We start from the raw sequence: 24,853 nt of genomic DNA on the forward strand, positions 1-24,853 counted from the left end.
TTGATTTTTTGCAAGTTAGCAAGGTTCTACAGTCTTGTGTGCCTATCGGCTGGCCCCTTGTTTGTCAAAGGTACCGAGTACACAATGGGTCGTGTCAGTGGAAGCTAAGTAAACGATGGATAGAAAATTCGTGCTTTCAGAGTATTTCCAGAAAAAACTGCTATTATTTCCTACTCAGGATGGGGAACAGCATCGATGGTGCACATCCTCCTTGTCACTGCAGCAATTATGGCTGCTCGCTGCTTTTCGGTGGCGTTTCATTTATCTGCAGGAAGAGCAGGCATGAATGGGCGGCAATAGGTACCTACTAAATTAAACATTGCATTGAGCAATATGTTGTTGTGTTGGTGCTTTTGTTATCCATGAAGGAGTTGGTGTTTTTGATTAATGGTTGTGTAGCAAAGATGTAACTGCTACATTGCACTGCATTCACAGATTTGTTTGCCCATGCTTTTGGTTTACTCAGTTTTTTATTTCCTTACCAAATGCCAGATGGAAATTCAGCTTTCAACTTGTGCACTTTCATCATGTTTGCAATGTACTTTCAGCTGGTGTTCAGTTTCACTTTGGAGAAGTTGTCCAACCATTGTCTGTGTCTAAATGTTTTCTAACAGTTGACCTCATTACGCAGCATTTCTCACAGGAAGCAAATGTTGCAGTAACATTTTTATTAAATGTTACTCTATCATGTGGCTAGCAATGTAGCAAAAATATTTTCATCAAGTCAGCTTTTAACATTATAGCAAATTAAGACCTTTGTTATTTAACGTTGCTAACAATTTGTACCAATCACTCAACCTTGAAGCAACGTAATGCGTTATCACCCTTCCTCGGCTCTTCATTGTGTTAATCACATTAGACATGCTCACGGTCGTTCGCCATGCTAGTTTGCGGACATTGTTGGCTAAGAGTAAACCAGACAAATAAAAAATCGGACGTCATGTGATGCCTATAGTCCGCGGGCCAGCAGTTCATCGTGTAAAAGTGGCGTCACATCATAAGCATCTTCTGTTTTTGCTGCCTTTAAGCAAGTTATTAGTGCGGTTGGTGCAGCACATAGTCGATGGGGTCAACCGTCCTGTCGTGTTAAGTTTTGATCCCTTAAATTGAATGTTTAGTATTTTTCCCTGCAACGACTACAGAGGAACACGGACGTTTCCTTCAATACTGGACTGAATATACGGTCATTCCCTACGTTTCATTGAAAGCAGAAGTGGTTCTGTATTTAAAACGTACATAGTCTACGTTATAGGTACGGAATTTTTTTACAGTGTGGATCCCGTCCGCCGCCGTAATAAAAATCAACTTAAGATTGTTTTTGACGTAAGCAATAAACGCTGAGACAGAGAAATGTGCCAAATGTATCATTCCTGAGGATCGTTGATCAACACCGAGTTGCTGGTAAAAGCAACAACTCTGATACGAGCAAAATTTCTCGCCAGAATCACCTCGCAAGCTGCCGCTGGCCCGCCGTTGCGGTCCGGCTCGCCTGTCGCCCGCAGCGGTCCGCCGGCTCCGCAGCCGAAGGTGTCGCGGAAATTGACCATAATTTTAGTTTATGGTAAGATTATACTGTTAACAGCAAAGCGATATTAAGAGATATTAGAGCGCAAGCTACTCGCGAAGCGTCGTGTGCTGCGCCAGGCAGCAGCGCAGTTCGTCGCCTGGCGCGACCGCAGGCGGTGCCGTTGCCGAAATGTCGCTACTAGCGCAAGCATGCTTTGTCGCTGCTCGTATATAGCAGGCGGTCTTTCTGATAATATTTCTATTTTGTCTTTTATGGTGAGAACTTCAAACACCAAGCCAAGCAGTAATCATACCGCTGCGAGTGAGTGGCAAAGCGTACGCTTTGAGCTCGAGTGCTTGAGTCGAGCGGCGCAGCGATGGTTGCTGCTCTGTGTGTCCCTGCTTGCAGTGGGGCTGCAATTCGCAAGCAGCGACCGGTGCAGCGCGCCGGCCGAGTTTTCGCTCATGGGTCGCCTGCTTTTTACGTCTGTCGCGTCACACTGCTCAGTGTTTCTTATCAGCACCTCTGAAAACAACGAAGTGCTCTGTTCTCCATGGTGTCGTGGGTATAGCAGTAGCTTGGCATTGCAGAGGTTTCTAGTTCGAATCCGCGTGGTCGCGAATTTTTCTTTTTCTTATTTTAGTTTTAAATAAACTCTCCCGTCTTGTTTACCCGCGAGCGACTGGATTTATTTTTTGAGCCATGCCTTTCTGACCCAGCAATAAGTGCCGCTCAGTACTGGGCTGCACTCAATATAGGTTCATATAATCATGAGTGTTAATAGTTTGTTTTACTATGGTGGGATTTATTTAATAGAGTTAAAAATGAAGCGACCCGGCCCATGAATTTCGCATAGCAGGAAATGACAAAAGAAGAGTGAGGACGAGAAAGGGCCAAGTCGGCGGGAGGTCTCACACGTCTCGCTAGTGTGACATGGGGGTTGGCGAACCATCGGAAACTGCCGCCTTGTGGGAGACGTGGCGCCGACGCCGGCAGTCGGCCGACTGTTTTCGTCGACGCAGTGTGACATAGAGCCAGACATCACGATGACATGGTTTTGGCAGACCGAATCGGCCGACTGTTGGCCTGTCTTTTGCACAGTTGTTGTCATTTTAATATGTAACCCCCACCCCCACCCCCAACTACCTACAGCCAGCTGACTGCTAATGCAAAAGACATGCTTATCTACTCAATATATAAGTTGTGTGTGTGTCTGAATTGTGTATGCATTAAAAATTCACATTTTAGCACACAGCTGTCAAACACAAATGCAAATGCACATGAGAAATTATTACTTTTCCAGTTGTTTGGAACAGGTAAAATCAGTTCTAATTAAAGCAGTTCTACATTTTAGAGAACAGTGGCAATGTAACAATAGTGACTTATTTTTGTTGTTTATCAGTCCATTATTAAAGCCAAAATAGGAATAGCACTGTGCGGCTGCAAAGGGGCTTAGACATGCATCACTTGGTTGTAGTGCAAGGCGCTTTGTTCTCCACAGAGACAGCGGGCCATCAGGTAGTCCTTTAGCATACCTTCATGAGGTGATATTGCCGTTGCACAAGTCAGACTACAGCATTCAAAACAAGTATGGGAAGTTCTGCTGAAGGCCATGTCATTGTTGCCATGTACAAAATAAGCTGGCATATACTCTGTTCAACTCCAAAGCATTCTCAAATGTCGCTGTGAGTGGAGAACAATGTGGGTGCCTTTGTATTGCATAAAAGTCTACACATGTCTTTCTATTACTATAAACATAATGAGATGTGGGAGCCAGTAAAGTGGATTACAGGTAGAGGAAATGCAAGAACCAATTTGGAGGGTTACATTGCAATGGCTCCTGGCTTAGGCTGGGAAAGAATACTTTGTACAGTCAGGGAAACAGGATACAATGACCCTATAATCTGCTTATCTCGAGCAAACACCAACATCTCAAGAAGAATTTGTAAACTTGGGTTTCCAGTATGAGGTCTATGATGTTGCACAATAAAATGAAATAAAAATTGAGCCATTTAAGTATGTGACAGGCATATATGCGTATGTTCTCTGATACAACTTTAAAGCAATGTTTAAGAGTTATTTTCACTCATTAGTAAAATGTAGACTGATTGAATGTAAAGGTGATCAGTTCACAATCTAGCTTGCAAAAGTGAGCATTGCTTACTGTTAACTGATGCTTATACAACTCAACCTGTGTTGAATTTTAAAAAGAGTGTGCTATTAGTTGCCGACTGTCAACATTTTCAGCAAAATATACCTATTTCACTGCCAGTCTGGTTTTCAAAGAAAAAAATTAATTGAGGCATGGATAGGCATCAGAAACTTGGAAAAGACCAATTTGAAGCTAGGCCGAAGAAAGCCGAAAAAAAAACAGAAAAGCAGTGATGACTTCTGTCTTTACTGGTGTTTCCTTGCTGCAAATTGAAGTTGACGGCTTTTGTGTTCAAGATGAACCAACAGCCTTGTTAACAATATCCTGAATATATAAAAGTCACATGCATAAACATGCATTCGTAGCATTCTCACTGAGCCATGTTATGAAGGCGGTGTGTTGCTTAGCTGAAGAGACGATAAGAGAGAAAACAAGAGAAATCTGACACAGATAGGCACAATAATGCATGCTTAGCTTTTGAGTGCACAGGTTCAGTTGGCTAGAACTATAGCTTGTGCACAGTGTGCAAGTTAGCGTAAATGCAACTGTATGCCATCCGACAAAAGTATTGTGTAAATGTGCCCCAATATTACTTGAAATAGATTGTGAGGAAAATTCTTACACGTAAGAGAACATTGCATTGGCTTGCCAAGCTGAGCAAGCGACTAAGCACTTCATTAGAACAATTTATTTTAGCATTTATTATACCTAAATAGTACTAAATGACAATACATGAGTGGTCAGCTGTGTGTAGAAGTAATCAACCATTAGCATCCAAGCACAGCCATACAGCTACAAAGAAAAGCTTTGTACCTCTTCTTTGTGACCTTATGACTGCACTTGGGTGGACATTAATGAGTATTTACTCCCTTATTGCAAATATTCTCTACCTTGGGGAAATCACTTTGATCAGTGGAAGAACATCATCATTTACTGGGTGGATTTCTGCAGTGACCAGCTAAAAGGACAAGAGGCTAGTAAGCCTTGTGAGGTGGAAGGCCATTCCAGCCTTTACTGGCAAAAACAAAAATCAATCTTGAAATGCAGTGGCATGAGCTAACTGAGGCACAACAGTACTTGTGCGGCTAGTGCAGAAGGAAAGATGAGTCAGAACAGATTAGTTGGTTATGTGACGGTAAAGAGTTAAAAAGAACCGGCAGTTTCTGCACGACATGAAGAAATTTGAAGATTCGCCTTTGGTGCTGTGAAACTGGAGCTTCAACAATAGTCTGAGCAAATAAAACAAGGGCTCACATCCCCAGGATTCTGGACCATGCGCCTCGAAAAACCGGTCGCGCCATCTCGCGACAGCCGGTGGCGCGGCGGCGCGTAACTCAATGGCGACGAAAAATAAAAATTGATATTTCATCGCGCATAACAGTTAGAAATTAGCTCTCTCGCCTAGATGTTAAATGCATCTTAAAGTTTCATTTAGTCGAGTTTCATCGATGTAGCTTACATATTGCGTTTGCCATGAGCAATGATCTATGACAGCATGGAGCCTATGGCGAGGTCCTGAAAAATACCCCACTTGACTTCAATTTATCGCTCACTACAGCCCTATTTTAAAATATATCGACAAGCTCTAGCAGCTTCACGTAGGGTAATGTCCTACCTTTAAGGAAGTATAAGGTATTTTACATTTCAATGGCGTAAAAGTCTTCCTGCGCTATTTCACTATTGATCATGCATCATCAGCTTTTTCATGAAACGTGTGGCGCCCTCGGTGCGTTGGAAAGGCACACGTCCCTGCTCGCGGCCGGGCTCGAGTAGCGGAGGCGGCTCGATTCCGGCCGTGCCCTGCTACAGTGTCCCTGCTTTGGTAGGTTGCTTTGGGAGGTTGAGCCTGCCGTACGAATGCGCAGTTTTATCAAAAGTGCCCCCATCGGAGGGAGGCTATGGCCATGGGCTGCTACATAAAATGCTACAAGAAAGCGTGTGCCTTCTATGAGGTATATAGATGAAATTATAAGAAGACTCTTTTGTTTGACAGGTACATTTTTCATTAAGCGCGTACAGTGACCACACCGGCATAGGTGATAGTGGAATTGCGTACGCAATAACAGTGCAAAGCAATGAAGCTTCTAGGTACTTTCGTTCAAGCAGTGAAATTTGTAATTCCCGGACGCTCATACTTAGAGCTCACTCACCGATACTTGTATATGGTTCTTGCACTGTGCATTCAAAATTGTAAAATCGTGTCTTAATGTCTACATTTCAACACTCATGTTATTAGCCTCAATAGCAGAAAGCTGTTCCAATCTTTTGTCGATGTGGTGCAAGTGTAGCAAGGATGCGTTGAAGTGAATGTTGCATGTGTTGCACATAAGAGGCGGCAAACCTGATGCTGCGTTTTATGCCAGTAGGTTATTTGTCCAATGTAACAATTAGTAGTGTGGTAGTTCACATTTTTGTCTAGGTTGGTAAAGTGCTTCTCACGATTCGATCGTTCGCCGTCGAGAAGGGGTTTACCATTGCTGTAATCGATGCTAGTTTCGGCAATTCTGTCAAAGATGTACGTGAAGGATGAACCGCTAACGAAGACTTCATAGAGTGGCATGCTGGGAACTATTCTGAAGAGTGTGCCATCAGTTCGGCAAGCCAGTAACTACGCCGTTACCCAGAGCAGCAATCAAGAGTCAAACTCTAGTTAAATGTTCTTGATTATAATTTAAATCTGCTAAGAAATGAGCAGAAGTTATTGTCGGATAACACGATGTTTAAAAGATTACTGGTTTTCTCCAATACGGTGACTCGGCGCTCCACCCAAACCGTTTGTGCAATGCGCCGCTAGCGCGATTCATTAGCGACAGGACGCTGCATGCTCGCGGCCCTGAATATGCAGTGAATTTACCGTGTTGCGAATATGTGCAACAATACCCATAAGCACTTTCGCACGAGTGGCGCGAACATATATTTTTTTTTTTTGCATAAGTTCCAACCTACCCTCGTTTTTTTTTTTCTGCCACTCTCCTATCTACTTTTCGCTATCCTCTCTCTTTGCTTTTAATTCCACCGGTTGCAGTTCCAGTGCTTGAGTGATTAGATAGCAATCGCTGGGCCGGCAACATTTTTAGCTTCCTTTTTGTATTCTCGTCAGTTGTTGTTGCTTCTGAAGCTGTTGGCAAACTACTACTTCTTGGATGTGTGACTCCCGGGGAGTTAGCGCGGCTTTTTAAGCGCACAAACCGCGGGAGTCAGAAGAGGGAGCCGTCTCCACGGAACGATCCCGCGACTTTTAAATGTGCCATGCATCTCCATGTTCCTGGTGCTGGCTCCCTTCCCCTGTCGAGCGGATGGAGAGAATTTCAAGCCGTGGAGAGAAGGGGTTGGGGGGCGATGAAAGAACAACTTAAACGCGAAGAAAAGTTCGGGGAACCTGAAATAGCTTCAAGCCATGAAGAAAAGAGCCACCGAGAGCCCGGCGATCCTTCCATTGTTATAAACCGGACCCCCCTTCCAACGCGTACACGAGCGCCCGCGCGCTGATGCCGACATCTAGCACGGACGCCTCACCTAGGCTTGCTGGCGTCTCCTGCAGTGCGCATGCGCAGACCGGTTTCGGCTTACGCTAAGAGCGCGGACGCTGAGCGCGTACGCCCAGGAAGGGCCATTCGAGTTGGCGCCTCTAGGCCTTTTTTGGGGTGGGATGACTGTCTTTGAAGTGGCACAGGAGGCCTCCGATAATGATGTCCGGCTTGTGTGTAGTTTGCATCCCTTCCTCTCTGAGAACACTGGCCAAGGTTTCGCAGACACCCTTTATGTACTAACTGCATATGCGTTTTTGCCACCAGCGTGTCCTTAGCATAAGCATATCGAGTTGTTTTCGTTGCATCCTTTTCAGTTTTAGATGATACATCGAGTGAAGAATCTTGGGTATCCATTGCCTAGAAATGTTTTCTTTTGCTGATGATGAGTTTTAATGGCGCACAGGCAACCTCGCACCAAGCGCAATGGGTTGAAGTGTTTTCTTCAACACAATGTTAGGTGGAAGACCATTTTCCGAGCACTTCAACCCAAAGAAACCAAGCGCTAGGCTTCGAGAAAATTTCTACCCATTGGAAATCAGTGGGTACACGGCGACACTGCGGAACGAATCACACACCGTCCTCGAGCCGCATGCTCAAAGCGATGTGTCATTGCTATTGTCGCTGATTTTAAAAGAAATATGCAAGAATTGGGAATCGTCTTAACCAAAACTTGCTTGAATTCCACCCTACCCTTAGGGCACAATTTTCAGCACTGTTCCTCCCAAAAAGGCTACGGGAACAAGACGCACAACACGCAGCATCAAACGGATGAAGAACGTGGAGAGGTGGTAACGGAAAGGGCCAAGGATGATTTGAGCAGGTGCATAGGTACGGAGAAATTCTTTTTCAAGAGCTACACGTGCAGCCGGTAGCAGGGTGGTAACAGGGTGGAAGAAAACGACAGTGGGGAGGGATCTCCTGCTGTGCCTTTGCCTGCCTTTCTTGTTTTTTCTCCTTTTACTTTTCCTCGAATCGTGGAGCGCAGTCCATGGTTGCTTTTTGGATGCGCTATGTTTCTGTTCCCTATGGTGCGAAGCACGAGCTGCACGACATAGTCGGCGCCTCTGCGAAAACGGCCCGGAAAGGTCATGGACGTACTCTTGCCTCCAGGCTGTCACAAAAAAAAACTTACAACCGCTAATGTGTCAGTCATGGCAAAGGGTTTCTCCTCTCGCTGACAAAAATTTCCCCAAAAAGACATCAGAATTTCTGCAGAAGATTCTTTACTGCCTTCCGCCAAACTAAGGAATTCCACCAGCCTGGATAAAAGCACAGCGCATGGCACAGGTAGACAGTGCCACCAAAATCAATTTCGGACGAGTTAGCCTGGTTACGCCAGTTGCAACTAGGAGTGCTAGCACTTCGGTTTTCAGTGCTGTTTCAGTGTTCGGTTCCGTTGCGCATAGATGCAGCTGATGAAGACGACGATATCCAAAATACAGCGCAAGAGACTGGTATTTTATGACGCAGAATGTTCGGCTGCGGCGGTGTGGCAGTCGACGGCGGCAAAAAAGCGCTCCGCTGCCGCCGACGCCAGCGAATCGCCCGGAAAAACGCTCCATGCGGGCCACGCTTAACGCAGTAACCAGCAAAACGTATGCGTTCTCGCCGCCTCGGGTTCGGAACTCACTCGCGGCCGTAAAACATTTTCGATTATTTTATTTCAGGTCAAGTAAATTTCAGACATACAAAGAGGCCACGTCGAAATCCAAAATTGAAGCCTCAGTGCTGCAATAAAAAATGCCTTTGTTCGCGTCTCCGCGGGTTCGACTCCCATTCGTGGATATTTGTGATTGCCATTTCTGCCTCTTTTTTTCTATGCTCGGGACGGAGTGGACATACATAGGCAAGAGATGATTTTTCTAGGCTCTCAACCTCCGGATTAGTGCTTGCGCACTTATAGCTGCCGATGGAATAATTTTAGACAGCCCGAAGGACAGCTCAAAGAAAGCATTTGTAGAAATTCGCGTACCGGGCATGGCTACGACTTGAGGTGAGAACGTATCTATAGCATGAATGATTAGAGCTGCATTGATAGAGCATGCTGCTGGCGGTGGTGAAAAAAAAGAAGCGGATGGTCTGAGCGGCCATCGCCCCTCACGCTCTCCTAACAACGTACCTTAATTCCCTGATCCTTATGAACGATAGATATATATGGTGTATTCCTAGTTGTAACGAGGCTAGGTGTAACGAGGCTTGTTCTAAATCTAGTTTTGACGAGGCTGAAAACGAAGCAAGCGAAGTTAGTTTCTTTTCGAGCTGAACGATTCGCGGATGAGTTGTCACGTATGATGCTATCGAAATGAACTGCTGACGTAGCGGTGACATTTTTCTTATTTTAAAGTTCTATAATTTACCTATTACTGAGCGTAGTTCATTAGGACGTGGTTGCATCTGAGCCCTGACAACCTGAATGTGTTCAGCGGAAAAATGGAAAAACAAATTATTAGAGCTTTAAGTATATTTGAGTTTCTTGCAGGAATGTTTCGACTAAGAGAGTCAAGGAAAACTATGTTATCACGACGTGAATTTTATTTGATCAAGAGCCGATTAAAATTACCTGTTGCAGTTGAAATGATTTCATCTGTAAGAGTGAAGACTCGGAGCGGGTGGTAGGCCCTTGGGGAAGAATTACATCTCCAGTTAGCATCAGCAAGCAAGCCATTTAAATATATTGAAATAGTTCATAGTAACCGTTTTGATCACAGGGGGGTACTGGGAAGGAAACGAATAAAAGAAAGCGTTTTTCGCTTCTTTCAGATTTAGTAGGAATGTACGCGTATACTAAACCGTAAGCACCGACCAGAAAGACATGTAACCAGTAACGTTTTTTGGTTCTTACGTTTTCCGCTTCGGTTCTATTTTATGCATTATTTGGGCTTGGTATTTGTTATTGCGCGTTTCTCTTAGTCTTATGGCACGGCTGTGCCTTGAAGCTTCTACTTTATCACCGCGCTTTTCTTTGGCGCGCCGGGCATCTTCCCGGGCGTTTGCTAGGAGCATGCTTTGTTTGAGTCGTTTATTGTTCGTAACTATTTCTTTTTGTCTTATTAATGCTGCATATTCACAGGCTAAGTGTACTTAGCTGTGACGGTTACGGGTCTTCTCATGTGTGCATAACTTTAACCGAAAGTTTGTCTTTATGTTGATTTGTATCTGCTGAGCAGTTGATTTTCTGTTAATCGTCCATGACTCCCATGATTTTTATGGAAAAGCCTAATGTCTATACGGCACTCTTGTAATAAAAGGAAGTTGGTGCTGCATGTGTGTGGTGTAGTCTTCGCTGCAGCATGTCTCTCCACGATGGCGATGCTGTAGGACTGGAAGATATATTTCCAGCATGTGTAGAATTATTTGGTGATCCTAAACATCTTCACAAAAACAGCGCGTACGAAAGTGCGGATGGCAAGGGCACGCTGCATGCTATGATCCCGTCAATATAGTTGTTTGAAAATACACAGACATACTATCGGTTAGCAAAAGACAAAAACCAACGCAAATTTGGCTGCGGCACAATGAAAGACATTTAAAACTAAAAAAAACCTCTCATTTACGGCAAACGTTATCACGACTGCGGCTTTCAAAACCACTGAAGGATTTCTGTGCTAGGACAGGCTTAGGCTTTTTTCTGGGCGCTGTACAAAGTGACACTGAAAGGCACGCACTAACGGTGTTACTGTTCCCTAGTCAAAGGTGATTCGGCCAAGTCCGGGAAATCAGCTTCGAAGGCGCAGCAAAGGTGTCTGCATTGGTGGAAGGGGTGGGTGGACAATTTTCAATTCTCAGAAAATAAGAATGGTTTAGCCGGGGCGAACACATGTGCATGTGCATGGAAGAAACACACGCCAGAAGTGGAAACGTTTTGCATTCCATACGTGAAAGGCGTGAGCGAGACGCTGGCACGCATTCTCGGTAAAGAAGGGTGCTAACAACGCACAGTCTATTGAGTGGCTTTACGACTACCACCATCGGACGCCTTCTCTCCCCCCCCCCCCAAACGGCCGTCACCCAAAAGAAAGGGCCCAAGAGGTTGTATACCAAATGTCCTGCTCGGTCTTCCCGGAATCGTACATAGGGGAAACGAAGAACTTCGCCGAAATAATGAGGCAACACAAAGCGGACGTCCGACAAATGAACCGTGACCGCAGCGCTGCGGCCGAACACTGCGAGGCATGCGACCACCGAATGGACGTTGACGGCACTAATGTACTGGAAACCGAAGCTAACCCGCACAGGAGGCTTCTACTTGAGTCGTGGCACATCCAACAGACAGGTAAGAATGTTAATCGCTCCCTGGGGACACTTCCCGCTTCTTACATCCATGGTTTGCAGCCACTGACCCGGATGTCTTCAACACGAGGGCTTAAAAAGCCGAGGTTCGAACCATCCGAGGGTTTGTCGACAACCCGGCGCCGAGATGCGGCGATTTCCCTGTTAATCCCCGTCAGCAGGAAGCGTGCATGGCGAGGCAAGCGGGCGTAGACCGGCGAAGGCAAAGACCGAGCCAGAGGAAAGGAGCCAAGACGTTTTCCCGAAACCGCCCGCCCCCCTTCGCCCGTCTAAGGAAACCACCGCAGTGATAGCGTAGCATAGCGCATGGTCAGCGCGGACGCGGCAAGCAGACCCCGCGTCCAAGCCGCGATGGCGTCGAAGTCAGAGGATGGGGCATACCAACGGGTCCCGAGAAGCGGGCCTGCTTAACGAAACGCTGAAGCGTGTTCAGAGGCAGCAACGACAGGCTGGCGCCTCTTTCCAGATTTTGCGGGGACGCCTGTCAACAGTCGTCCCGAAGACGAGTAGTCTACTACTCGCAGCGGTAGCGATCGGTTGAATATCGGTAATTGGCGTAAAGCTGGGAGCCGCATGGGAATGTTTTGATATTTTTTCATGTTTCTCTTTTTACCTTTTAAGGGAGAGAGTTTGAGTAATACTGTGGAAGAATTGGGCGTGGCACGTAAACCTGTTGGCCCAAGCATTTCGAGGGTTCATTCCCGGAATTACATTTTCTTATAGCAATTTAGATGTGCTGTGTATTTCAGGGAGAGGGTTTGAACCTTGCCGAAATTGGAGGGCGTGCCATGAAGTTTGTAAACCAATGATGGGTTAGTTTGCTGTTGATTGGGCAATGCAAGAGGTGGGCCGGGTTTCTAGGTCTTTAAAACCAGGGTCCGGAGCCATGGGAGATCGTTCTGAGCTAGATTTAGATCCCTTGCATCTTCGGCGGTGCCAATGAAGGAAGATTTTCCCTTAGCCAGTTCCATGTAACCGCCATCGCCCCCCATACACCTTGCCCTCGTCTCCCGCATCCTTTAAGCTCCTCAGGACCTGGCTGTCTCGCTACTGTCTGTCATCAGCTGCATCTGGTTAGCCAGTTCCCTGCGTCCATTGACTTTCTTCTGCTGAAGTTTTGATGTACCACCTGCTCGAGAGAGTCATTGCCAAAACGGTAAGTAACAACCTTCCCAAGCCATTTCTTTAAGCACCTCGGTCCATGTTACGTTTAGTGTTTGTTTGCATGTCCTGATTACACAATTCAGGGCGGTCTGTAGAGCTTGTTGGTAACTTTTTTTAATTCCTACAGCATGACAAGCGTAGAGCTTACATGCGTGTGCAATCACTGTGAATTTGGTTTGTGTGGAAGGATTGTCACGGAAATTCAGTGTGGGGTCATCGTTTCGATTAAAGAAGATAAGAGGCTTAGGCAGAATTCGACACAACCACTAGGTTGCGAACCAAACGCGCTCGAGGCCACAAGCACGCTTTGGTGTTTTGGGGAAAGGAAATGGCGCAGTATCTGTCTCGCATATCGGCGGACACCTGAACCGCGCCGTAAGGGAAGGGATAAAGGGGGGAGTGAAAGAAGAAAGGAAGAAAGAGGTGCCGTAGGGGAGGGCTCCGGAATAATTTCGACCAGCTGAGGTTCTTTAACATGCACTGAAATCGAACAGTACACGGACCACTAGCATTTCGCCTACATCAAAATCCAAGCGCTCCATAACGATCGCAAAGTACAACATTGATGACTTGACTACACAACTCCTCATTGCGGCAGCACTATGAGCAGTACTTTTGAACAAAGAAAAGAAATCGCGCTGAAATTAAGAAATTTGGGGAACACTTAGCTCCGCCTTGTTGGTATGATGCTATAGCATTAACAGGTCTTTTCTGCGGCTTGGTGTCCTCTGCATATTTTGTATTCGAAATTTCAGGCTATTTCGCATGGTCTCATGACGTAACATTTAGCCCGGCGAGCAATGAGCACTCGACCGTATAACCAGCCAACAGCCACCCGCTAGTGCACCTCCCATCTCGGACATGTGACGGCGCTTGGTCATGTCACCAGGTATCGTAATCTAGTATCTTAACCCCGCTCAGCCACAGCGTTTAATGCCGGGATGCATGAGGCGTTTTTACGGCGTGAGGCCGGCGATTTTCACCCGATGGTGAGCGCCGCCACCAATGTGGACCTACCAGATAATTTTCGCACGTCGTCCGGCGACGGTTGATGAGGCGGCGGCTGACGCGAGCGAATAGGTGCGCAGAAAGCCCGCTCTTTTCCGATATGACTGCTTGCGCACGTCGCCGTCGACGAGGCCGCCATGGCCGACGAGCACGTGGCGACTTGGGGGGCGGGCATGGAAACGTGACTGTCTTGAAGATAAACGATTCATCAAGCATAGCATGTCTTTTTTTTATGGGGACATGAATTACTGTCGTATGAAAATGGGCGCGCGCGTTTCCTCAAGGCCGGTGGAAGAAAACCACGCGCGCAAAGAGCCTGTGTTGTCTCGAGCGTGTGGTTCTCGATATCTGGACATGTTCAAGCGGAGTAATGTGATGAAAAAAAAAATCCGAGGGATCTGGTTGCATGTTACATTCTCGAATTTCCTGTTTACATTATTCCTACGTCATAAGACAGGCCGGTGATCAGCCATGGAACTTAAAAGCTTCACATCCTGAGCCGGCCCTCGCCCTCCTAACCAAGCCAAACTTGCGACAAGCCAAGTGGGAGCTCCGCGTTTTTGCGCCACTGCATGCAATGGACTCTACCGTGGCGCGCGCGCGCACACCCACACACTCAGCCCAACACACACACACACACACATGCAGAAAAAGGCAGTGAACTAGGGCGCCAGAAAGTCACGTGCATGCAGGTACAATTCCTATACAATCGCATCCCGGAAATGGTTACACGTTTAAATGGTATTATTCAATAATTTGTACGCTGAGCAACCTGTCACCATACTTGTGTATAAATAAATGCAGGAAACACATGTTGTGTGCAAGCAGCCTAGGTAAAATGATCAGCGCCGTTCGTATGTAGAAGGCAGCATATTTTCATTTTTGCGAAAGCATAGCAGCTCATAAGGAGGAAAATCAGGCGTTGTCCTCCCCAGAGGTTTGGAAAAACCACGTGACTTAATCAGAAAAAGAAAAATTAAGTTTCGTAAATAAAATACTTTCCGAAGTGGGTTCCGCACCCACGAAGGGAACCCGCCGCATTGGCTCAGTGGATAGGGCGCGATGTCAGTGCACGCTAAACATCCCCAGGTGGTCTAAATTATTCCAGAACCCTCCACTACGGCACCTTTTTCTTCTTTTTTTTCACTCCCTCCATTTTCCCTTTACGGCGCGGTTCAGGTGTCAGCCGATATGAAAGACAGATATTGCGCCATTTCCTTTCTCAAAAAACCAAATTTCAATTTTTACTTTCAAGGTTAGTTTCTAAAATTGGTTTTGAGGAAAGGAAATGGCGCAGCAACTGTCTCACATATATCGGTGGACGCTCGAACCACGCCGTGAGAGGACTGACCTCTGGCCCACTTGAAGGTCAAAACCGTAAGCACCGCGAAATCGTTACGAGGTAGCATAGTGAAGCTTTCGCATCAAAAGTGAAGGAAAATAATGTTGCCGGCCGTGGCAATTGCTATCTAATATCTTAACCACCCGAGCTGCAGCCGGCGGAGGAGAAAGGGAAATGATATCGAGGAGAAATATAAAGGGGAGCGATAGCAAGGAAGCACAGGATCGAGTATTCGGGTGTGGCTCAATCCCCGGTCTGCTTTCGAAGGGGGATGCCATTCACATACCTGGCTTAATATCTCATATGGGCCCTTGAGGCTTGGGTGTTACGCATATTTTTGAAAGTATGGCGGAGTGCTTGGCGTAACGCACTCTGGCACAGGTCAGCCCGGTATTGCACTGCCTCCGGGATTGGCCCGTGGCCTACGGGCTATTGCGCGCGCTTTTCTTCTGTCTCTTTGCTCCCATCTTTCACCTCCTACTATCAGCACGCAGGCAGCTGGGCGTGGCTCCGCGTTGAGCCAGTAAGCAAGCCCGTGCTTTTCCTTTCGTCCTTCTGTCGACAACTCAACTCAACTCGAAAAAAGGAAGCACAGGGGCTCGAGCTGGGTTTGGGTATCGTCGCCTTCATCAACTTCCATTCGGGCGGCGTGAACTGATCAGCTTGGCTGGCCATTGCATTAGAGCAGCACGCCATCGCCGCAGCCGAACACCACGCTGCAAGCTTTCTCCTTCACAGCTCGTCAGTAGACTTAATTGTTGTCCGTAATTTTTTTCCCCGTTGCGAAAAAACTTGACAATTATGGTGAGTCAGGTTATAACTGCAACCTCTTTCGAAAAAATAAAAACACTGACGTGTAAACAAATGCGCAACACAAGGTTCTTACTGATGCTTATACGGCCGCTCGTTCTGTTCTGTCACCAGTCATCAGATTTTCTGTACAGCAAAACACCATTTACCATGAAGACACAGACCGTCCCACGGGGAAAAGTTGGGTGCAGCGCTAAAAAAATTCTATTCCACGCATTATGCTCTGGACTCACTGAGTGATAGCTGGGCCTTGGCACAATTCTGGAACGTTTAGCCATATCTTGTGTGATGTGCATATATACCGCCAGTAGTTTTTGACAAATGGCCCCTCAAAGTCGGACAAAGACGGGGCGTGTACACCGCTTCAACGCCAACCCGACTTCTTTCTTTTCTTGCACCGCAGTAAAGGAACAGACTAGGGGAGCCGCACAGTCAGCCCGTTTCGAACACGCTGGGTGGAAAAAAAAACAGAAACGCGAAGGGTGCCCCCCTCCCGAGGAGCTTGGCTTGAGGGGAGGACACACAAAGCGGACAATGGGCGAAGCTTACTAGCGTCTCTCTCTCAAACCGGGAGGAAGAATGTAAGAGAAGGAGGAGGAGCTCAACTTCATACGGCCCGTGGTGGCGGCGTTGTGAACTAGGAGCGGATGAACCAGAATCTGGCCATGCAAGGAAAGGAAATTACGCCAGTATCTCGGAGTACTGTATTACTTCACAAGCCAGGCACAAAAGTAAACGAAAACAGATTTTTAATGTTTGGCTTCATCAAAGCCAGGTAGGAAAATTCTAAAGGTTATAACTTTTTTTTCGCGTGATTAGCTTCTCGCTTACGCGACAAGAGAAGTGTTAACAACGGACTACGTTTTTGTCGTGGAGGAATTCTGTGCACCGGTTGTAAATGTGGGCGGAGCTTCACTGCGGAGAAGTTTGATGAGACTATACATACCGCTCACGACGATGCACTGTCATTTATACTTATACCAAGAGTGACGACGCGCTGGAAGAGCGGTTTCTGTTGTCACAAAAGGGATGTACTAACCGTGGGGTGCCCCTAACCGCGACAAAGGCACGGTTGTTTTGACCGCAAACCGTGCGTTCCCTGGCGCTGTGGAGGAGTGCCAGACCCGGTGGCGCACCATCCGGGACGCTTACCTCAAGCGCAAGAAGCGCCGACGCATCGACCCCAAGGGGCAGTGGAGCGTACTGGACCGGGAGCTCGGCTTCCTCGATCACTTCCTGAGGCCGCGAACGTGGGTGTTGTGTACAGGGCGTCAAAGAAAAAGGAGAAAATAGGTGCCGTAGTGGAAGGCTCCGGTCGAAATTATTACGGAGCCCTTCACTACGGCACCTCTTCCTTTCTTCTTTCACTCCCTCCTTTATCCCTTGCCTTACGGCGCGGTTCAGGCGTGCAGCGATATATGAGACAGATACTGATTCATTTCCTTTCCGCCAAAACCTATTATTATTATTATTATTATTATTACTATTAATATTATTATTAAATAATAGTAATAATAATAAGACAGGACGACACCTGCCCGCCTTCGCGTCACAAGCACAACCTCGCGCGACTGCGACGTGTCTCAGCGGCCATTTAAGCGAGCGCCCGGTTTTACCAGGCTTTACTGTCCGCACAAAGCTGCACGAAGCGCGACTCGCTCAGACTCGCACTAGATCGCCGCGTTGCTGGGTGGCACACAAGCGACTGCGTACGCCATGTCCATTTCGCGGACCGAGGGCGTCTGCGTCTGGGAGCAGTCGCGCTGCTTTCCTTTCGCCTGGTCCGAAAAGCGATGCTGACGAAGAGTAGTCGACAAGCCAGCCTGCACCACACCGTCCGTCTATTCTGCTAAGGCTTCACAAAGAGCGTATACCATCACATAAGTAACGTTTCGTGCTTCGGGATCAAGGGCAACCATTCTTTGCACCACAAATGGACGCATCATGTGCGGTGTCGACACCAGTGTCTCGAGGTGACGCAGTACCAATGCCCACTTGAGCCGGCGCTGGCGTGCGGTGGACACTTGTGTACACGATAGTACACGTCGTCATTAGCTCCCTTTCATTTCCAACCAGCAATGTCTTGCGTCTCTCGCGACCATCGTATATGGCAGCACATTTTGAGGTGGAATATTTTTTATCCTTTCTTTTGACGCTAAGTGGGCCACATGCTAAATGGAAACGGCTTATAATAAAGTCTGCACATCTTCAACCAAAAACTAATTTGAAACCCAACATTTCGAAGCCGGCTCGGCTCCTTCATTGGGGGTGGCTGGGGGCACTAGCTGGCGTCTTTAAGGATGAATGGAGGGGAGGAGATCAAAAGAACGAAAGCTGTGATGTGAAAGGCGTGGAGGAGGAAGGAGGTTAAGGCTGTGAGTCATGTTATTGCACTGTGGGCAGGCGGCCATTGGAGACTTTTCTTCTTTGAGTTGCAGAGCGAAGTCCCTGTGCATCATACTGGGGGGATGTTTCCTGTTGTGCGGTTGATGTTCGGGGTAGCTTGGATGTACTATAGGATTCGAATGGGAGCCTTTTTTATGGAAACGACACTGTGAGAGGGTTTCCTCTTAGATTCCGCTAACATCAGGCCGCGAACTGTCAGCTCCCGCTCACGCACCACCGCTGTGTGAATAAATGCAGTCCTCCGTCATTCTTGCAAGAGAACTGGACGTGTTCACGATGTAACGGGGAGCACAGACAACAGAGTTGATTACGGGAGGAAGTAAACAAGGGGCGGCGAGGAGTAGTCGGGTGGGCAGACGAGGTCAGGAACTGTAGGGGACATAGCGGGGCTGCACGGTTGATTGCAGATGAATGGAAGACGTCTTTACCTTGCAGTGGACAGGTCTGCGCCGATTAAGGTGGTGGTGACGACGAAGTGGAGGAGTCATTACCATCGGCGCGTAAAATCGAAAAACGAAAACCATAACTAAAGAAAAAAAAAACATTCGCTCGCCATGCGGCCAACGAGCATACAGAAGGCCATAAGTGATCTCGGGAGTTCACTTTTTTCCAAACCATTCTGAATAATAATAATAATAATTGGTTTTTTTTGGGGGAAAGGAAATGGCGCAGTATCTGTCTCATATATCGTTGGACACCTGAACCGCGCCGTAAGAGAAGGGATAAAGGAGGGAGTGAAAGATGAAAGGAAGAAGAGGTGCCGTAGTGGAGGGCTCCGCAATAATTTCGACCACCTGGGGATCTTTAACGTGCACTGACATCGCACAGCACATGGGCGCCTTAGCGTTTTTCCTCCATAAAAACGCAGCCGCCGCGGTCGGGTTCTGAACGTGGACTGCTTTTCACGAGCCGTCTTAGCACAGTGCGCAGAACCGCCGTAAATGCGCATGGGCGGCGAGCTAGTAGCGGAAGAAGTTAGATCGGCCAGCGGGCGAACTCGGAAGGTAGCAGTTAAGGGGTAAAAGCCGCTTTAACACCGCACTCTGCCAGCCCGAGTTTGAGTGCCTGCTACATCCTCGCTGCCACGTCTCTTCCTCGCAGGAGGCGCTGGGCGCTGAACGGGGCGGCCCGGGCGGTTTCTCCGGCCGAGGTCGCAGTCGAACGCGAGCAGCCTGACGAAGACGACGAAATGCGTGAGGCTGCGGCGGCTGAGGCAGCGGCTGTGGCGGTGGCGCCAGCAGCACCAGCTCAACCCTGCCCTGTGGCCATGCGGCCGGCTGCCGTTCTGCCGCACCACCTGGCGGCGGGGGGCGCGGCGGCGCAGGAGTGCTCTTCGGACCCCGAGGAACTCTTTTGCCTCAGCCTAGCGGCGGACCTCAAGCGACTCCTGCCCCGCGAACGACACATGGCCAGGATGAAGATGCTGCAGACACTTCACGACTTGGAGTTTGGCGAGAACATCGGAGAGGCCGCGCTCGGAGAACCGTAGACGGTGCACGGTTTTGCGGAGGACAAGAAAGAAGGTGGCTTCAGCGAGCACCCCCATCATCAGCCGGCAGAAACTTGTAGCTTTCTTTTTGTTTTTTTTACTAGGAATGAAAATACATTGTCTGTTGGGTGGCACGCGCATGTCTCATCAATATAGCATTTGCTTTCAACACACTCTAAGCCAGTAACGACTGAAGTGTGCTACACCTTTCCTAACCTACACAAGTACCACATCATCTTTCCAGACAGATATGACAGCATCTGCCCCTGGTGTGGCGAAATTCCAACAACATATGTAACATGGGGCTGCTCCGATCCCAAGCCCCCGAACTAGACAAACATCACTCCGAGGAACAGTGGGAGTCTGCCCTGCTCAGCTCTGACTTGGCGACGCAGCGAAAGCTGATATCCCAAGCAAGAGCAACTGCGGTGGACATTGGGGTCCTGAAATAAGGACTCCACCCAAAATCTGTATTTTCGCCTGTCTATCCTACCTTTTTGGAATAAATGTTTTCTACTACTACTACTACTTGGTGACTTACAGGACTGATAGTCGAGTGCAACCGAGCGTGCACAGTCAGTTTCCCTTAGCAAGGAGCAATAATAATAAATTGTTTTTTGGAAAGGAAAGGGCGCAGTGTCATCTATCGTTGGACACCTGAACCACGCCGTAAGTGACGGGATAAAGGAGGGAGTGAACGAAGTAAGGAAAAATGAGGTGCAGCAGTGGAGGGCTCCGGAATAATTTCGACCACCTGCGGATCTTTAACGTGCACTGACATCGCACAGCACATGGGCGCCTTAGCTTTTTGCCTCCATAAAAACGCAGCCGCCGCGGTCGGGCTCGAACCCGGGAACTCGACCGGGAACTCTAGTTAAACTCCTATAAACGATAATTTACATGTCCGCAGTACAGAGAAAAAAACAAACAAACTTGGATTGGGCCTTCCGCACGACCCGCAGCAACGAACATCGCAGAGAAAGAAGTCAGCATGGCGGCGCTGCGAGCGCATGCTGGCGGTGCCTGTGCACGTGCGGTTCCCGCGGCAGCTCGTGGTGGCGCTGTGGTGGGCAGAGCGCTCTGTCAGTCACCGCCGGAAAGACGAGGAAGACGGTGGCACGCGGCTCCGAAGCCCGATCCCGACGACGACGATCAGTGCTCCGTTCCATCGGGTCCGCGCAATGGCCTCCTTCAACGAGAAGCTCGTCCAGGAGGTGAACAAGCACACGCAGCTCTGGGACCAGCAGTCCAAGCTGCACAAGGAGGCCGGCTACCGGGAGGCCGCCTGGATGGAAATCGCCGCCGCACTGGATGTGACCGGTGAGACGCGGCCTCTTTGCACGTTGCGTTGCCCGCACACACAGCCGGCCTCGCGCTCCGGTCTCGAACGCGTACGTCTCCGCGGAGGTGCACTGCAACCTCGCAGCTGGCTTCGTCGCAGACACTTGGTGTGGACCGCGTCTTATACGGAGTCGCTGGCACCGTACGATGCGGAATCGGCCTCCTTTTACGTATTTCCGTGAGCCTTTTTCAGCTTCCCTAGGCTCCTTTGGCGTGCTGATGGCACAGCTGATGGTGCCTATAGAAGGACGTGTCTTTTGGATGAGCGCGCGTTTCACCTGTTCTCGTCAATGAGAATGCTGTGCCGGGAACGAGTGTCGTACCGATGATTGCGGGCTCATAGCCGGAGTGTCTTCGCGACAAGCTGCCGCGTGGAATTGCATGGTCTCTGGTCCGTTGTCGACAGGCGTCCTAGTTGACGGTGCCTTAGATCCACGATCTGCTGTATCTGGTCTAAACCTTCTGCTGCCACGTCAGGTCTGTACCTCGAAGACTGCTGGCTCTCTCGAAGCGATATTAGTATTTTGCTGCCGCGTCCAGTACTGTGCCGGAAGCCTTTCCTCTCACGACTGCCCGTCGTCGCAATTAATCAGCCGACGGTGGCTGGGGTACTAAAAGGCCTAGGCCAGGCACGTGTCCGTGGGGGTTGGGGGGCCCGAGCAACTCCTCAATGTCAAGCACCTCCACCCCCTCCTTTCCGTTCTTGAGGCAGGGCCCTGTAAGGAGTCCCTTGGGCCCTCCCGAAAAAATTACTGGCTACGTGCCGGGCCTAGGCTACTTACTCTCAGGATAACGTAACGTTCGTTATTTTCTTTCATTTGCGTTCGATTTTCTTACAGCTATAGATATGTGAGGCAGCACCCTCTTAAAAGGCACCGATTTCGCCGTCGGCCTCCCAATATGCCATAACCAAATACCCGGTTACGGCGTTAGTGTGCTTAACACCAGAACGCAGGATCGAACCTCGGTGCGGCGGCCGCGTTTCTTTGAATATGGTAGAAATTATTTCCGAGCCCTCAACTACGGAAGCTTTTTTCCTTCATTCTCTTAGTCCCTCCTTTATCCTTTCCCTTACGGCGGTTTAGGGGTCCGCCAATATGTGAGAGATACTGTATCATTTCCTTTTCCAAAAAAATAATTACCCAATTTTCTCACCCGCCGCGGTGGCTCAGTGGTTAGAACGCTCATCTCCTGATCCGGAGTCCCCGAATTTGGACCCGACCGCGGTGGCTTCGTTTTTATGGAGGCAGAAGGCTAAGACGCCCGTGTGCTGTGCGTTGTCAGTGCACATTAAAGACCCCCAGGTGGTCGAAATTATTCCGGAGCCCTCCAATACGGCACCTCTTTCTTCCAGATACTGCGCCATATACTTTCCACAAAATCTAAATATTATTATTATCAGTAGTAGTAGTAGTACTATTAATAATTTTCTCACATATCTCGGTGGACACCCGAACGGCGCCCGTAAGCGAAAGAAAATGAAATGAAATAAAAATGGTTTCAAGGAAAGGAAATTACGCCTGTATCACATATCTCGGAGTACCACTTGCCAGCCACAAAAGTAAACGAATCAGTTTTTTTTATGTTTGACTTTATTAAACCAGCCAGGTATGAAAATTCTAGAGCTTACAACTTTTTTGCGATTAGCTTCTTGTTTATGTGAGAAGTGTTAACAACTGACTACGGTTTTGTCGTGGAGGAATTTTGCGCATCGGTTGTAAATGTGGGCGGAGCTGCACTGCAGACAAGTTGCATGAGACTATACATACCCCTCACGACGATGCACTGTCATTTATACTTATACCAAGAGTGACGGGGCGCTGGAAGAGCGGTTTCTGTTTTAACGAAAGCTATATACTAATCGTGGGGTGCCCCTGAACGCGACAAAGGCATGGTTGTTTTCCCCCCAAACCGCGCGTTCCCTGGCGCAGTGGAGGAGTGCCAGACCCGGTGGCGCACCCTCCGGGACACGTACCTCAAGCGCAAGAAGCGCCGGCGCGCCGGCGCCAACGGGCAGTGGAGCGTGCTGGAGCGTGATCTCGGCTTCCTCGATGACTTCCTGAGGCCGCGAACGTGAGTGTTGTGTACAGAGCGTGAAAGAAGAAAGGAGGAAATAGGTGCCGTAGTGGAGGGCTCCGGTCGAAATTATTCCGGAGCCCTTCACTACGGCACCTCTTTCTTCCTTTCTTCCTTCACTCCGTGTCTGTCTGTTGTTGCCAGTTAGAGAGAAAAGGAAAGTGCACAGGCCTGCTCAATGACTCTAGCCGAGCCACAATCGCTACCTCGTGCAGATAGTAGGGGAGTTGAAAGATGGGATAGAAAGACAGGATAGTAAAGACGCGCTAAAGACAAGGCCGATCCCGGAGGTAGTGGAATACCGGGCCAACCGATGGCGGGAGTGAAGCATCCTTCAAACTCTCCGCCACATTTCCAAAAATAAGTCCAATTGGACCCGTAACAGATACTCTACTGGGGCCGGACTTTCACTCCCTCCTTTATCCCTTCCCTTACGGCGCGGTTCAGGCGTGCAGCGATATATGAGACAGATACTGATTCATTTCTTTTCTGCCAAAACCATTTATTATCATTATTATTATTACAGGAAGACACCTGCCCGCCTTCGCGTCACAAGCACAACCTCGCGTGACTGCGACGTGGCCCAGCGGCTACTTAAGCGAGCGCCCGGTTTTGCCATGCTTTACCGTCCGCACAAAGCTGCGCGACTCGCACTAGATCGCCGCGATGCTGGGTGGCACGCAACCCACTGCGTACGGCATGTCCATTTCGCGGACCCAGGGGGTCTGTGTCTGGGAAAATTAATAATAATAATTCACGAGGCGTCTCAGGCTTTTCACGAGGCGTCTCAGCACAGTGCACAGAACCGCCGTAAATGAGCATAAGCTGTGGGCGGCTGGCGGAAGGAAATTAGATTGGCCAACGGGTGAACTCGGAAGTTAGCGGTTACGGGGTAAAAGCCACTATAACACCGCACTCTGTCAGCCCGAGTTTGAGTGCCTCATACACCCTCGCTGCCACGCCTCTTTCCCTTTTCCCTCGCAGGAGGCGCTCGACGCTGAACGCGGCGGCCCCGGCCGATGTGGAAGTCAAACAGGAGCAGCCCGGCGAAGACGCCGAAACGCGCGAGGCAGCGGTGGCTGCGGCAGCAGCACCACCTCAGCCCTGGCCTCTGGCCATGCGGCCGGCTGCCGTGATGCCGGATCGCCTGGCGGCAGGGGGCGCGGCGGCGCAGGAGCTCTCCTCGGACCCCGAGGAGTTCTTCTGCCTCAGCTTGGCGGCGCACCTCAAGAGACTTGTGCCCCGCGAACGAAGCATCGCCAGGATGAAGATGCTGGAGACACTGTACAACTTGGAGTTTGGCGACAACATCGGAGAGGCCGCGCTCGGAGAACCCTAAGCAATGCACATTACGGAGGACGAGAAAGAAGCCGGCTTCAGCGAGCACCCACTCATCAGCCGGCAGAAACCTGCACCTTTTTTGTTTTTGTTTGACTAGGAATGAAAATACATTGGCTGTTGAGTTGCACGCGTATGTCTCATCACTACAGCATTTGCTTTCAACACATTACAAACCAGAATGGAGTGAAGTGAGCTACTTGGTGAGATTCGAGGACTGACAGCTGAGTGCAACCGAGAGTGCACAGTCAGTTGCCCTCAGCGAGGAATAAACAAGCTCGATACTTCGAAAGCAAGCGATTGTAAAGTATAAGTAAAGCCGAAAGTTGGGCGAGTTGGTGAACGTTCATGATTAAAATGCAGCGCAAATAAAACACGACAGACAGAAATGACGACGCAG

The 24,853-nt window shown here is 48.8% G+C and overlaps 1 protein-coding gene across 1 annotated transcript in view; it reads left to right on the forward strand.

Annotated features, from left to right (window-relative positions):
- Positions 1-24,583, forward strand: part of LOC144115593 (uncharacterized) — a 61,615-nt gene extending 37,032 nt beyond the window's left edge. Inside the window, exons 6-8 of the mRNA XM_077650012.1 lie at positions 20,661-21,018; positions 22,971-23,112; positions 24,100-24,583. Of these exons, the coding sequence (XP_077506138.1) occupies positions 20,661-21,018; positions 22,971-23,112; positions 24,100-24,454 (855 nt within the window). The 3' untranslated portion in view covers positions 24,455-24,583. The remainder of the gene's footprint in view (positions 1-20,660; positions 21,019-22,970; positions 23,113-24,099) is intronic.
- Positions 24,584-24,853: the final 270 nt, after the last annotated feature.

This window comes from Amblyomma americanum, chromosome 1, assembly GCF_052857255.1.
Source record: "Amblyomma americanum isolate KBUSLIRL-KWMA chromosome 1, ASM5285725v1, whole genome shotgun sequence".
Lineage (NCBI taxonomy): Eukaryota > Metazoa > Arthropoda > Arachnida > Ixodida > Ixodidae > Amblyomma > Amblyomma americanum.